The 13924-nt window shown below is 33.9% G+C and overlaps 1 protein-coding gene across 1 annotated transcript; it reads left to right on the top strand.

Annotated features, from left to right (window-relative positions):
• On the top strand, positions 3561 to 13074 carry LOC105162927 (probable cyclic nucleotide-gated ion channel 5). Its single transcript, XM_011081101.2, has 8 exons — positions 3561 to 3669; positions 5826 to 5908; positions 6194 to 6779; positions 7755 to 7967; positions 8796 to 9103; positions 10024 to 10135; positions 11740 to 11976; positions 12165 to 13074. Exons 2-8 carry the CDS (start codon positions 5850 to 5852, stop codon positions 12855 to 12857), a joined length of 2208 nt encoding a protein of 735 aa, XP_011079403.1. The 5' UTR covers positions 3561 to 3669; positions 5826 to 5849; the 3' UTR covers positions 12858 to 13074.

A 13924-nucleotide genomic window follows, 5' to 3' on the forward strand; every position in this document is an offset into this window, starting at 1 on the left:
AAATGAATAATGTATTAGTTTACATTTATATAACTAAGAACAGCAAAATAAATTACAATAAACACATATAAAATGAAATAAATATGCACACGTCAGACAAATTTATGACCTTAAATTTATTTATGGAATCCCAAATCAAAATTATCGATTTACCGTGCAATAACTACGACTATTTTAGAAATGATTGCTTCTACTGAAAACTAAATAAATAAAAACAGTCGTCATTAAAAAAGAAAAAGAAACAAAATATTTAAAATAAAATGGATAAAATATGCTTAGGAACTTTGTAATTAAGACTTCAAATTTTGTTTAGTAACTTTGTTAGACAAATTAATCATGAGTTAAGCTATAATGACAAAATTACCATTTCAAAATTAATTAATTTAAACTAGGGTGAATAGCAAATTACCCCCTGTGATATTGAAAATGAGCACATTATTCCCCTATAAAAAAAATATAGCAATTTACCCCCCTATACTTTTTAAAATAAAGTAATTTACCTCCTTATACAGGGAGGTAAATTGCTCGTTTTAAAAATCATAAGGGGGTAAATTGTTGTATTTTAAAAAATATAGAGAGATAAATCGCTATTTATTTTTTTATAAGGGGGTAATTTGCTCATTTGCAATATCACAAGGGGGTTGTTCGCATTTTTTTCATTTAAACTATATAAACACCATGTCTAAATCCTTATAATGTTACTCAAATATAAATTAATTGGATTAATACGTTCGAGTTAAAATACATTTATGAACTCTCAGTCTATATTTATGTGATTTTGATATTACAATATTTTATTTATCATTTTCAATAAATAACAATTTAATTAATTGATCAACGAAAAAAGTATAATTTTTACGTTCATAAAATTTATTATTTGACGTGCAATAACTTCTTCGATGGAGACGTTACACAATTTAATTAAAATATGTTTTAAATTATAGTTAATTAATGCAATTTATTTATTAACATTCGGATTAAATGCAACAGCCCCTATGAAAATTTTAATAGTCGAAGAGACTCGTCAAAGAAAAAGTTTAGGAGATTGCCAATTTATTCACTGCGTCTCCCACTTATGAGTAATGTAATTGGTAAGTGATTTTTTTTATCTATATAATGTCTTTTTTAATCCAACTTACTAATATAAAAATGTAATGATGACTTATCTTTCTTCCTGCAATTAAATAATCAATTTTTAAAAGGGATAATTATATTTGCATACCCTAATTTATGATTTATTTATACAGATCACCCCTATTTTTTATATAATTACAAAAAATAGGGGTACTTTATGCAATGATGTTAACGTTTTATTTTTCTTTTTTTGGGGGGGTAGGGGGTACGTATAAGTTTAGGTAAGTCACAAATGATTTTTATAAATAATGTCAACGAATGTAGTGATGTATGTGTAATTATTTAAAAAAATATGGGTGATGTGTATAAATATATCATAAATTAGGAGCGTAAATGCAATTCTCTGTTGTCAAAAATATATACAAGAGAAATTTTAACATAAGAAAAAATTTATCTGTATTCCCTTGATCTCGTTCTTCGAGTGGGATCAATGGAGAATATTTTCTCTCAAATAAAAAAAATAGGAAAAAATATAAGCAACCCCTTTGTAATATTACAAAAACGTAGATTACCCCTTTATGAAAACATAAATAGTGATTTACCTCCCTGTATTTTTTAAAATACAATAATTTATCCCTATAATTTTTAAAATGAAGCAATTTACCTCCCAGTATAAGGAGGTAAATTGCTTATTTTAAAAAATATGGGAGGATAAATTGCTATATTTTTTTTATAGGAGGTAACGTGCTCATTTTCAATATCGTAAGGGAATAAATTGCTATTCACCCAAAAAGAATAAAAAAGAAAAATCAGAACTATAATAGGGTTATAAGCGATTATCGTGTTTTCTTAGAGGGGATTTTGAGTGTGTGTGTGTGTGAGAGAGAGAGAGCGAGAGAGAGAGAGAGAGAGAGTGAAAGACGTGCATAATGGAAAAGGAAATATTGTTAAGTAATTCAATAATTTGGCATGAGAATTTGTCATAAATAATTTAAATTATCATTTATGCCCTTTATAAATTAGATAATTCATTTTGCTGAAAGGAAATGATGATGGAATTATATAAAAATGAAGGACAAATTGTATAAAAAGCAAAAAGTTAACTTCCATTATAGGCATAAAAAAGTATTTTTTTTTATTTTTATAAATAGTATAGATAAACTTTTATATTTTTAACAAACCCGTAATTATAACTTAGGGTAAATTACAAAGGATTCCCCCTAATGTTTATTTTAATTATAAATACGCTCTCATTATTTGGAAATTACAAATACCCCTTAAAATTATAAAAACCTTAACAGATAGCCCTTACAATGAGCTGTCACAAGGGGTATTTGTTAGAGTATTGTAATTTGACGGGAGAATTTATAATATTCCAAACAATGAGAAGGTATTGTAATTATGACAAATTGTAGGGGAGCCCATTGTAATTTACCCTATAATTTATTTTTTCTTTTACACCTTATTCCACGTTTTATTTTTTCTCGTCTCACACTTTGTTTATGTCTTTTCATAATTTTTATTTTTATTTTCATCCCACATTATACTTTTTTTTATACTCTCGCAAACTGCGTACAACAATAGCTAGTTAGATTAAAAACGAATAGAGGAGACAAAAAGTTTCTTATCTAAAAGATAAAAGAGACGATTTTTTCTTTTTTCAAGAGATTTTTTTGCCGAGTTATCATTTATATAAGGATAAAATGCTATTAATCCTACAAGCTACATAAATAAAAGGAGATAATTATATTTACACCCCTGATCTATGGTCTATTTATATAAATTATTCATATTTGTTAAAAAATTATACATATACGCATTAGAAATGTCAATCATTTATACAAACTACTTCTAATTTTTTAAAAATTACATATATACCTTCCAAAAACATCAATATTATTAACAAGTTACCTCTTCTTTATAGATGTCAGGGGTGATTTTTGTAATTACGTAAAAATATGAATTATTTGTATAAATAAGCTATAAATCAGAGTGTGTAAATATAATTATCCCTAAATAAAATTATGAATCATAATTGGTAGATGTAATGAATTTATCATTTTTCTATAGTTCAAGGTCGCTATTGGCTAAGGCTAAGGCTAAGGCTGAGGTTCTGTAAACAAGTTTGAGGTCATGAGTTTGAGTTTAATCGTACTATTTGTCTCATTTTATGTGAGTTATTATGATTTATTTATTGTTGTTAGTTATATTGATAAATTAATTGAATTGAGATATTACTTAACGTATCGAAATAAATTATTATAATTTATTTATCGTTATTAATAAAAGAAAATGTTTAGTATTAGCCATTTAAGAAATCATGAATATTTAAAGTGTTCAACCCTAAAAAAGAAAAAGGAAATCAATAAATCTGATTTTATGAATAAAAATGAAAACCAAACAAGGAGAAGGGACCCAGCAGTCATTTTCCAAATTGTGCTCCCCCACTTCAGTATACCTTCTTAGATAAATTTTGACTTCAGTTCTGCTGGTTGAACAAATCCCTCTCTCTCTCTCTCTCTCTCTCTCCCCCCCTCCCACCCCTCTCTGAATCATCAAACTGGATTTTATGACTTAATATCTCCGATTTTTGCTGTAAGTCTCTCCGATTGATCTAGTTTACCTTGTTTTTCTGCATCTGAATTGTAGTATTTCTTTATATTTCGTCGACTTTATTATCGGTGAGAATTATGATTGAGTTTTTGCTGTTGTAGAGAAGAATTTAGATGGGGTTTCTTATGTGATGGCTATTTTAGTTTTCTTACTTTTTTGGTTTGGCTGATGGCTATTGTAAGTTACCTTACGCAATATCTTGAAGTCTTGAAAAGCTTCAGCATGTTTGCTTGGTTGTAGATTTTTTCTTTATATCTATCTATCTATATATATATATATATGTATTATTTTTGACTGCTGCAGAAATTGTCATTTAAGGCATTCGTTGAACTATAATGAAGACAGTAGTAAATTGTAGTCTGAAAAGTTAACCAAGTTTACCCCTTTTGTGGTAGTCGTTAATGGAGATGGGATAGTGAAGCTAAGGTATATATGTTAGGAGGGATATTCATATGAGGTTGTAGATATCATCTTTGAAGATGGGGCTACTGGTAAAGGTGACCTCCTGAAACAGACAATTCGAAATTTTAGAATACTCGCATCATGACCTAAAATAATAGTAATATAAGTTCAATTCGGAAGTCTAGATGTTGGGCCTGTTTTGGCATAGTGAACTTTGATTTTTGGGGGTGTAGGACGTCGCGGAAAAAAACTTAAGATGTGAGATTTGAGATGGATTTTACTTGAAAGTATGGGTTTTTTTTCTGGGGAGATTTCTCAGGGGTGAAATATGGTGAATTTCTCTGATTGAATCTTGAAGTGTCTTATGCAGATTTTAGATTTGCATTAACTGCATCCAGAAGATCTTGCCTGAGTTCCATATCTCTTTGTTTAATTCAGAAGTTGCGAGACATGGTATTTAAATGCGGGGGAATAGGTTTAGATGTTTTCAGCATTTTGTATGCTCTAAGTTCAGTCTGGCACAGTGAAAATAGGTTTAAAGGTTTGCAGACCCATTCATTGCATGCCCTAAGTTCAGATTTTGCTTAGTGAATTGTTCTAAGTGCCTTAACGAGATATTTTGTTCTTAATTTCGCTTTACATAAATCTGATCACTTTTGAAATTGTAGTATGGTTATGAGTGTGGGAGAATTTCTTTAGCATAGAATGGAACTGGGTGATGTTTCACATGTATTTGAGAAGAACAGAAGATTAATGTACAAATTGAGCTATTTTCTGGAACATCAGCCAATTCTTTTCTCAGCTATGTTGCTTTAGCTTATGCGTTGACACGCAAGTGCCGGAAAAATATCCAAAATTTCCCTTTAGGTTACTTAACATCCTGCTGATTGAGGTGGATATGCTCAGAGTCACATTTTAGTCTTGCTTGATTTGTCAATTTAGGAGTGTTTTGGGCTGGGAAACTGGAGTCCCAAGTATGTGTCTCTATGTTGATAAATGTATTACCTACTTCTGATACTATTTGATTAAATTTTTTTGAAAAGATTAGGGTGTAAATGTGTACTTATCCTTTCCATTTCAATACTGTTTGTAATTTCATCAGATTAATGTAAAACTAGGGCAAACAAATGCTTTATGTTGTCTAATATGAAAAAATGAAGGGTAAATTACAATGATGTTCCATGAGGTTTGGCGTAATTACGAATACTCCCTTGTTGTTTGAAAAATTACAAATAACTCCCTAATATATGATAAAAATTATGTAATCCTTGGATGGAGGTATGGAATTGTCGACTTTGCGCTTGTTGTATTTTTTTCTTTTTATATTAAAATAAAAAAATTGTAAAAAATCAGATGGGGTGAAAGGAAAAATTTGTAAAATTGTAAAAAACATTATCCACTAAGTCCATAAAAAAATTTCAACAAATTTTAAAAAATAAGTAAATTATAATTCATAGTCTACAAGGGTATTGGCATTTTGGTCAGTTTACCACAAAAAATGGATGGAAACCTAACGGACACTAACGGGTTAGGCTAATTGTTAGACGACTATTAAAATTAGTGGGTATTGGTAATTTTTCAAACAACCAGGATATATGTAATAATGTTGAATATGAGAGGAGCTGTTGTAATTTACCCCAAAATGAAATCCATTTCTCAGAACATAACATAACATAACATTTATTTAGCTTGTATGATTTTGTGCAAACTGTTTAAAATTTTCTTTCTGCCTGCAGCTGAATTTACATTGATTATACATAATGTTTGATTGCGGTTCGAAGTCTCAATACATTGCTGGACAGCGGGACAAGTTTGTAAGGTACCAACCTTTTGCTTTGCATGTATTGGAAAATAAAAGTTCCTTGTTTTACTACCTGCTTGGATAGACTGCTTGAGGAAAAGAAAAAAATTATAGATGCTACCCAGGGTAAAGTGAGACTCCATAAACCACGGTTCCTGAAATTCCGGCAAGCTGTCTATACAAAAATGACACTGTAATTGCTAAAGTTTTCTCATTGCTGCTCTCAATAACAAAGTAATGTTGTTTTATGGTTTCTTCAGTCTTCACTTTGATAAGTAATTATGAGGGATTTTTGGTGTGAAGGTTGGACGACCTGGACTCGAGACTGTCATCCCCATCAGCTGCAGTTGCAACAAACAAATGTGGCTTCAATATTGATGGTTTGGGCCGTGGTGGTCGTACAACTCATACTCCATCAAAGTCCTTTAAGAGAGGAATGAGAAAGGGGTCCCAAGGACTAAAATCAATTGGTCGGTCCCTTGGATTTGGCGTCTCTAGGGCGGTATTTCCTGAGGACCTCAAAGTGTCTGAGAAGAAGATATTTGATCCGCAAGACAAACTTCTTACATTTTGGAACAAGCTCTTTGTGACCTCTTGTATTCTGGGTGTATCTGTGGATCCACTGTTTTTCTTCCTGCCAGTTTTTAATCAGTCATCAAATTGCCTGGACATAGATAGAAAGTTAGCTATCACGGCAACGACACTGCGGACAATTGTTGATGCTTTCTATCTTATTCACATGGCTCTTCAATTCCGAACTGCTTATATTGCTCCATCATCTCGGGTGTTTGGACGAGGTGAACTTGTAATAGATCCTGCACAGATTGCTAAACGATACTTGAAGTGCTATTTCATCATTGATTTCCTCGCAGTGCTTCCCCTACCCCAGGTCTGAGAAACTTATGTACTTATATATGCTTTTTTGAATTGCTTTTTATTAAATCTTATGTCCTTATCCTTTCCAGGAAAGATTTTTGCTCTTGTGAATCTTCTCTTTGATGTTCGTATGCATCTTTTTGCTGATATTTTTCAGCTTCCTGCTTTAGAGCTGCACATCAAGTATGACATTCTATAGTTTTTCTTCCTTTTGTGATTTTGTCCAGTGAAGGGGAAGAAAACGGTACTTTTTATTTATTCGTTAGAATTCTGAAACATTTGAATTTGACATCTGTCTGCCAACTGGATCCTGGGATTGCTATTGTCTTCTCTCAAACAGAATATTTACAGAATATTCTTAGAAGCTCTTATGGAACAGGATGATGATGGAGAATTTGTTCCTGTCCTATTAGATTTAGTTCTCCTTTTGATTTTCCTAGTAATACCCACCCAACAATGACCTTTTAATAAGATACTTGAATTTTAAGCCCACTGTAGCTTTTGCTTTCAGATAATCATGCGCAGATATCTGAAGATCCGTTCCTATTAAACTTTCTTTCTAGTTCTGAAAATTCTGTCCCTTTCCTTTTAAAAATTATATTATACATGAATTTCTTGGCCAGTCAATGTTCATTGAATAACTGTTTTTCCTGAATTTCTTTCGTGGTAGTGGATATACTTGATATAACTACATCTATTCCAAAGTTTATTATATTTGAAGAACGACAGGAGCACTATGGCTTTGCTTCTCCAGCTACTTGTACCTGCACAGAGCTACAATGCTGTTTTTATTTTATGTGCTTGCAGAAATGTGATAGTAGATGTTGATATCTCTTCTTTTGTGGATTTCATAATCTAGCTATTAAGGTGTTTGTCATTGTCCATCACCGCAGTTATACTGGAATTCTCATTTCTGGCATATTACTAGATAGAAATCTTTGGGCATATTTCCTGTTTTTCTTACTGTAGATCCTTTTGAGTTATGCAGATCGTTGTCTGGAGATTTCTGCAGAGGTCAAAAGGCTCAGATGTACTGGGTACAAAACAAGCACTGTTTTATATCATTTGGCTTCAGTACATTCCTAGATTTGCCCGAGTTTTTCCACTAACTTCAGAATTGAAAAGAACTTCTGGTGTCTTTGCTGAAACTGCATGGGCTGGTGCAGTTTCCTATTTGCTCCTATACATGCTTGCCAGTCATGTAAGCTTCCATTTAAATTAATGTCTGGCATCTCATCCCACCATTTAGCATGATAGATTTTACAGTTTCACGTGGAATTATGTTCAAATTAAAATGACCTGACAAACCTCCAAACATGTGGAACACAATATACAAGTGCAGTGTAACAAACTGAACCTACGCCAGAGTGTTGAAAGGTCTGGAACACCAGAAGTTTGAAACAGAATTGCCTTTTTTACTAATAACCCAGAATGCCTTTGGTTTCTTTGTAAATGCTGTTTACAAGCATATGAATAAACGGTGTCTAAAACTGCCTCCTATCTAGTGCCTATGGGCAGTTGGCCTGCTTGAATTGGGAAACTGACCACAATAATTTTCACAATGCAAAATGCATCTCTATTTGTTGGAAGTACTTGCATATTTAACTTCCGTTCGGCTTCTCTGTCTCCTCAAAAGTTTTCTCCTAAGGAAATAAACTTGGAAAGAACGACTTTCTTGCTTCAGATTTAATAGATCAAATCCTTGTATTTCTTTCCTTTTCTAATGTTGGGAAATATATCTGTTTTTGCTTTAAAGATTCTCCAATGAGAAAATTGCTGCTGGCACAGCTACAGAAAATGGAGGATTTTCTTTTAACATTTTAGATGTTAACTGTCAACCTTCTACATCTCCATCAACATTGTCCCAGTTACCGTAATAGGAATACTGATGCATCAATTTAATGTTCCTCTGCTATATTTTACATTCTGTAACACGCTTAATGGCGCTGGTCCGTGAAATGTGATTGATGCTGCTCTGGAGTGACAAATATTTCTTAAGACACAATGTTTCTGCATCTCTTCTTTGCAGATAGTTGGGGCTTTCTGGTACTTATTATCTGTGGAACGTAATGATACATGCTGGCAGAGAGCTTGTAGACACAGTGGAAAATGTATCACCAATTTCTTATATTGTGGAAATCAAAACATGCCAGGCTATGATATCTGGAGCAACATTAGTGTTTCAGTCTTAACTTCGGCTTGCCCTGTGGATGATGAGAAGAATATGCCATTCGACTTCGGAATCTTCAGGCAGGCTTTGTCATCTGGCATAGTTTCATCAAGAAAGTTTTTGTCCAAATATTGTTACTGCCTGTGGTGGGGGCTGCAGAATTTGAGGTAAACAAACTTCTAGACGTCAGCTTACTGCATGTGAATGAATCAAAACCTTAAAAATTCCAGTGATGCCATTATTTTGTCATTTTCACTTTATAAGATGGTGGCCTTATTGTCCTTTCAACTCCCTTTTGTGCTTTCTCATGTGGATAACATTTTTTGCTCTGCTATTTTTTCTTTTTTACTCTTGGCGTTCTTTTCTAATTATGGTAAAGTAACAACACAATCTTCTGTACACATTTATGGACTCTGTTGGCATTATTTTGGCAATGATCATCTGTATGGTAATAAAATTGGACAAAACCCCGCATGCTTTTAGGAACTGCAAATCAAGAGGGTTTCGTTAAGCTTCCTAGGATTGCCTTATATATCAAAAGATGATGTACTAAAAAATCTCATTTAATTTAATGTTTGTGGAAAGGAATGGATTTCCAGGTAATGTTAAATATCTGTTATGAGATCGAAGATATGATAATAAACTTGGTGTTTGATTGAATCACATGGTTAATATCCCTAGGATTAACTTGGAGATTCCCTGCATTTCAAGTATTGCATTTGCAAATTCTTTTTATTGGCAACAGAGGATTAACAATCGTAGTAGTTCATAGGTAAGCAAGATAATTTTCTATTTGCCTTTGTTTTGGTTATAAATGTCCTTTGCTGTCACTATTGGTTCAGATTTCGGAGTATCTGGAGAGTCCTGGGTAATAGTATTGGCTGTAATTTCCACATCCTTTTGCCTGCTCTTTTCTCCAGTGTTCTTAGTTAGGCAAACTTTATTACCTGCTTATCTGTGGACATGTATCTAGTGCATGCAACTCATAGCTCGTGAAAATGTTGATAAAACAAGTCATATGTTGAACTCACCTCTGAAAATTGGCTGCCACCAACTTTTATGACACACTTCATTTTTCTTTCTGCAGTACACTTGGACAAGGACTTCAAACCAGCACTTTCCCTGGGGAGTCTATATTTAGCATTGCACTTGCCATCCTTGGGCTCATTCTCTTTGCACTTTTGATTGGAAATATGCAGGTACTGAAGTAAACTTGGCTGTGTTAGACATCAGCATCTTTTGCTCTAGATGCTTTTGATGTTTTAATTTCTCACTTTTGCTGTTTGTGTTATTTTGGTTTGATCGCATATCATCATCTTGTTTCTTCATAATATTGAGCGAATAAAGAAACTACTAATTAGCACTCTGGAAAGAGCTCATGCAGCATGACTTGTAGGACATGAACAAAACTTGTACACGATGCCAAGAATATGAAAACAACTCTGGGAAAGTACAAGTGAGAAAATGTGAAATAAATGTTTGGCATTGGATGACCCAGCTTGTCCGAGAACCTTCATTTTGAAGTTAAGCTTGTCCAAAAATATACCACAGCATTCTGCAGTCTGATTGGCTTGTAACGAAGTTCTTGTTCTTTTCGAGCATGAGCACACAGATTTTCATTTTTGTGACATAATTAGCATGGTGCTTTGCCATTTTTGCACATGCTTATGAAATAGACTAAGAGAATAAAAAAAGTGAAAGGGGAAAATGATTCTACTGCAAATTTCTTCTCCAACTGATTTTGTGGACACAACAAAAAAATGTTAGTGAGAAAGGGCATCTTGTTGGAAGGAGTAGTACATCTGGATTTACTTCTCTTTACAACTGAAGCCATACATGTTGCATTGTGAAGTGTAAATACCCTTTATGTTGCTTCAACAATCTTTTGTTGTAAACGGCATTTTTAAATCAGGGGTTAGAAGATATGTTTGCACAAACACGTAAAGCTTTGATAGAATGGGTGGATTTCTGTATTTATTCAGGTCTAAATTGTACTAACTAGGTAAGTTGGCAAATTTGTCTCCCTTTAGATGTCAGATAAGTAAAGTTTTGCTCAACCTATAAATTGTTCTAAGAATAATAGAGTTTAGAATATCTGCCCTGATTTGAAATGGGTTCTTTTTCTGTTTTTGTCATTCCAATAGTGCCCAGATCTGATTTTGGAATTAAGTTTAAATTCATGAACCTTGGGTATGAGAACATGGTGAAAAATGTCCGTGAGAAACAGCATCTTGTTGGAAGGGAGGAGCACATTTGGGATCTAATTCTCTTTCCAAGTCAAACCATACGTGCATCTGGTGTTAAATCAAATACCTTTCCTATAGTTTCAACAATTTTGGTCTTAAACTGCATTCTTAACTCATGAGTTAGAACATAAGTTCACACAACCACATAATTTCATAGAATGGGTGGAATGACTGGGTTGTACGGACTACATAAGCTGGCAAGCTTGTCTCCTGTTAGATGCCATTTAAAATAGAATTTGTCACAACTATCACTTGTATACAAACTTGAGACGCCAAGCAGCTCGCTCTCCCCTATGGAATGATGTTTGGGCGACTCTTTGAATATTAAAACTTAGCGTATCTCCACTTTGAAATGAATTGTTTTCTGATTTTGGCATTTTGAAATAATTCCTGGATGTTGATCTCAGAATAGAGTTAAAACTCCAATGCCTTGGATATGACAAGGTACAGTTGGTAGTTTATGGCTTCTTTGATATTGAAGTTTTATCTGAAGTACCTAATAATGCAGTATTTACTATATTGAGTGCTTGATTTTTTTTGTTCTGTTGTTGCCACAGACATACCTTCAGTCACTTACCATTCGACTTGAAGAGATGAGAGTCAAAAGGCGTGACTCAGAGCAATGGATGCATCATCGCTTGCTCCCCCCAGATCTCAGGGAGCGGGTTAGGCGCTATGATCAGTACAAGTGGTTAGAAACGCGTGGAGTGGATGAAGAAAGTTTGGTTCAGAGTCTACCTAAGGATCTCAGAAGGGACATCAAACGTCATCTTTGTCTGGCTTTGGTCAAGAGGGTAAAATATCGCCCAGAGTTTGCTTCTTCACGCCTCTAGAAATAAATTTGTCTATTCTGTGTTTGTGAAAACTCGCTGATGTTCCATATCCATGTGATTATTCAGATAATCTTTCCTTTAAGATAAATAACAAGTCCATTATATCTTCTTTCCTCAGTTGGCCTTTTCTTGTTCTCAAACTTTTGCAGGTCCCACTATTCGAGAATATGGACGAGAGGTTGCTTGATGCCATTTGTGAGAGGCTGAAACCCTGTTTGTACACGGAAAATACTTACATTGTCCGAGAAGGAGATCCAGTCGATGAGATGATATTCCTCATCCGCGGTCGTCTGGAGAGTGTGACAACTGACGGTGGAAGAAGTGGTTTCTTCAATCGCAGTTTACTGAAAGAAGGCGATTTTTGTGGCGAGGAGCTTCTGACCTGGGCACTAGATCCAAAATCAGGTTCTAACCTGCCATCTTCTACTCGGACGGTAAAGGCTCTGACTGAAGTCGAGGCTTTTGCCCTCACAGCTGATGAATTAAAGTTCGTTGCCAGTCAATTCAGACGGCTCCACAGTCGGCAGGTCCAACACACCTTCCGTTTCTACTCACAGCAGTGGCGCACTTGGGCCGCTTGCTTTATTCAAGCAGCGTGGCGTCGGTATTCTAAAAGGAAACTAATGGAGCTCAAGAGGAAGGAAGAAGAAGCAGAAGAATTAGCTGGTGCCAGCAGCAATGCCGGTGGAGGCTCGTATAGCATCGGGGCAACATTCTTGGCGTCCAGGTTTGCTGCAAATGCTCTGAGAGGAGTGCACAGAAACCGGAATCTTAAAAGTGCCCGTGAGTTGGTCAAGCTGCAAAAGCCCCCAGAACCTGATTTTACTGCCGATGCAGATTAATAGCATCTTAACTCAGTTTTTGTTGACTCCTAAATCGATCTTTGGAGCTCCCAAGGGTCAAAAATGTATAATACTGGAGTGTTACTGTTGTGAGTTATGTAACTGATGTTTATGGTTTGAATTCTTTATAAGGAATTTGTAAAGATCAGCCTGATAATATTACATTGTATATTAGATTTGAGGACGAATGATTTCATAAACTGCAGTTCGGAGCATACTTTTGGTGTTTACAATTTTTCTTGATATAATTATTTGAATGAAGAAGATTTGTGTCATTTTACAGAGGAAATTGGCTGGGATGCGGTTGTGTGGATATGGTTAGTTTCTGTTATTTCTCATACAGAACATTTTGAATGCCGGTCCCCCACGAAAAGAGCCTCATTTCGGAATTCTGAGGGCTCAAAGTACTTAGACGTATTACCACCAATACGGCAGTCTGGCGGTCAATTCCTCAACTCTCCATTTTCAATTATAATTAGGGATACTTACACTCTCCTTTCCATGAGGGCTTGATGTAATTATATATAAATCTTGTAGTTTGGAAAATTATATCTAGCACTTTTGAGGTTTGCTTCCGACTAGTAAATAAGTTCATCAGTTAGTCAAAATTTATTTTATTTGTTGATATTAACAAAAAAAAATAAAATAAAATCCATTTTAATCCTTAATTGATTTATTACTGATTTATTGCAGGTTCAATTAATCTTTTTATGATCAAATTAATCTCATACTTCTTCACGCGTTAATGCATATGAAGAGGTACATTTTCACTATTATAAGGGTAGTTTAGTCCCAAAAAATTATTTGACCTGCAATAAGTCAGTAATCAGTCAATTGAGGTTAAGTATCAATTTTCATTCAGTTTTTTTTGTTAACATTAGTAAATTCAATGAAATTTGACTAATGAGGGACTTATTTGTTAGATGGAAGCAAACTTCAAGAGTGCTAGTCTGCTAAATGTAATTTCCCAAATCACAAGGAATCTACGTGTAGTATAATTATCCCTTATAATTATTAGTAATTTTCTATACAATAAGAGAGTATTTATAATTATATTAAATTTGGTA

This window comes from Sesamum indicum, linkage group LG5 (genome assembly GCF_000512975.1).
Source record: "Sesamum indicum cultivar Zhongzhi No. 13 linkage group LG5, S_indicum_v1.0, whole genome shotgun sequence".
Classification (NCBI taxonomy): Eukaryota; Viridiplantae; Streptophyta; class Magnoliopsida; order Lamiales; family Pedaliaceae; genus Sesamum; species Sesamum indicum.

What these genes read in the sequence shown, in the direction of transcription:
- LOC105162927 (XM_011081101.2), top strand. Translation starts at nt 5,850, where the DNA reads ATGTTTGATTGCGGTTCGAAGTCTCAATACATTGCTGGACAGCGGGAC. An exon ending in CAGCGGGACAAGTTTGTAAG is followed by an intron (nt 5,909 to 6,193) that starts GTACCAACCTTT and finishes TTTGGTGTGAAG; the next exon opens with GTTGGACGACCTGGACTCGA. An exon ending in TGGGGGCTGCAGAATTTGAG is followed by an intron (nt 9,104 to 10,023) that starts GTAAACAAACTT and finishes TTCTTTCTGCAG; the next exon opens with TACACTTGGACAAGGACTTC.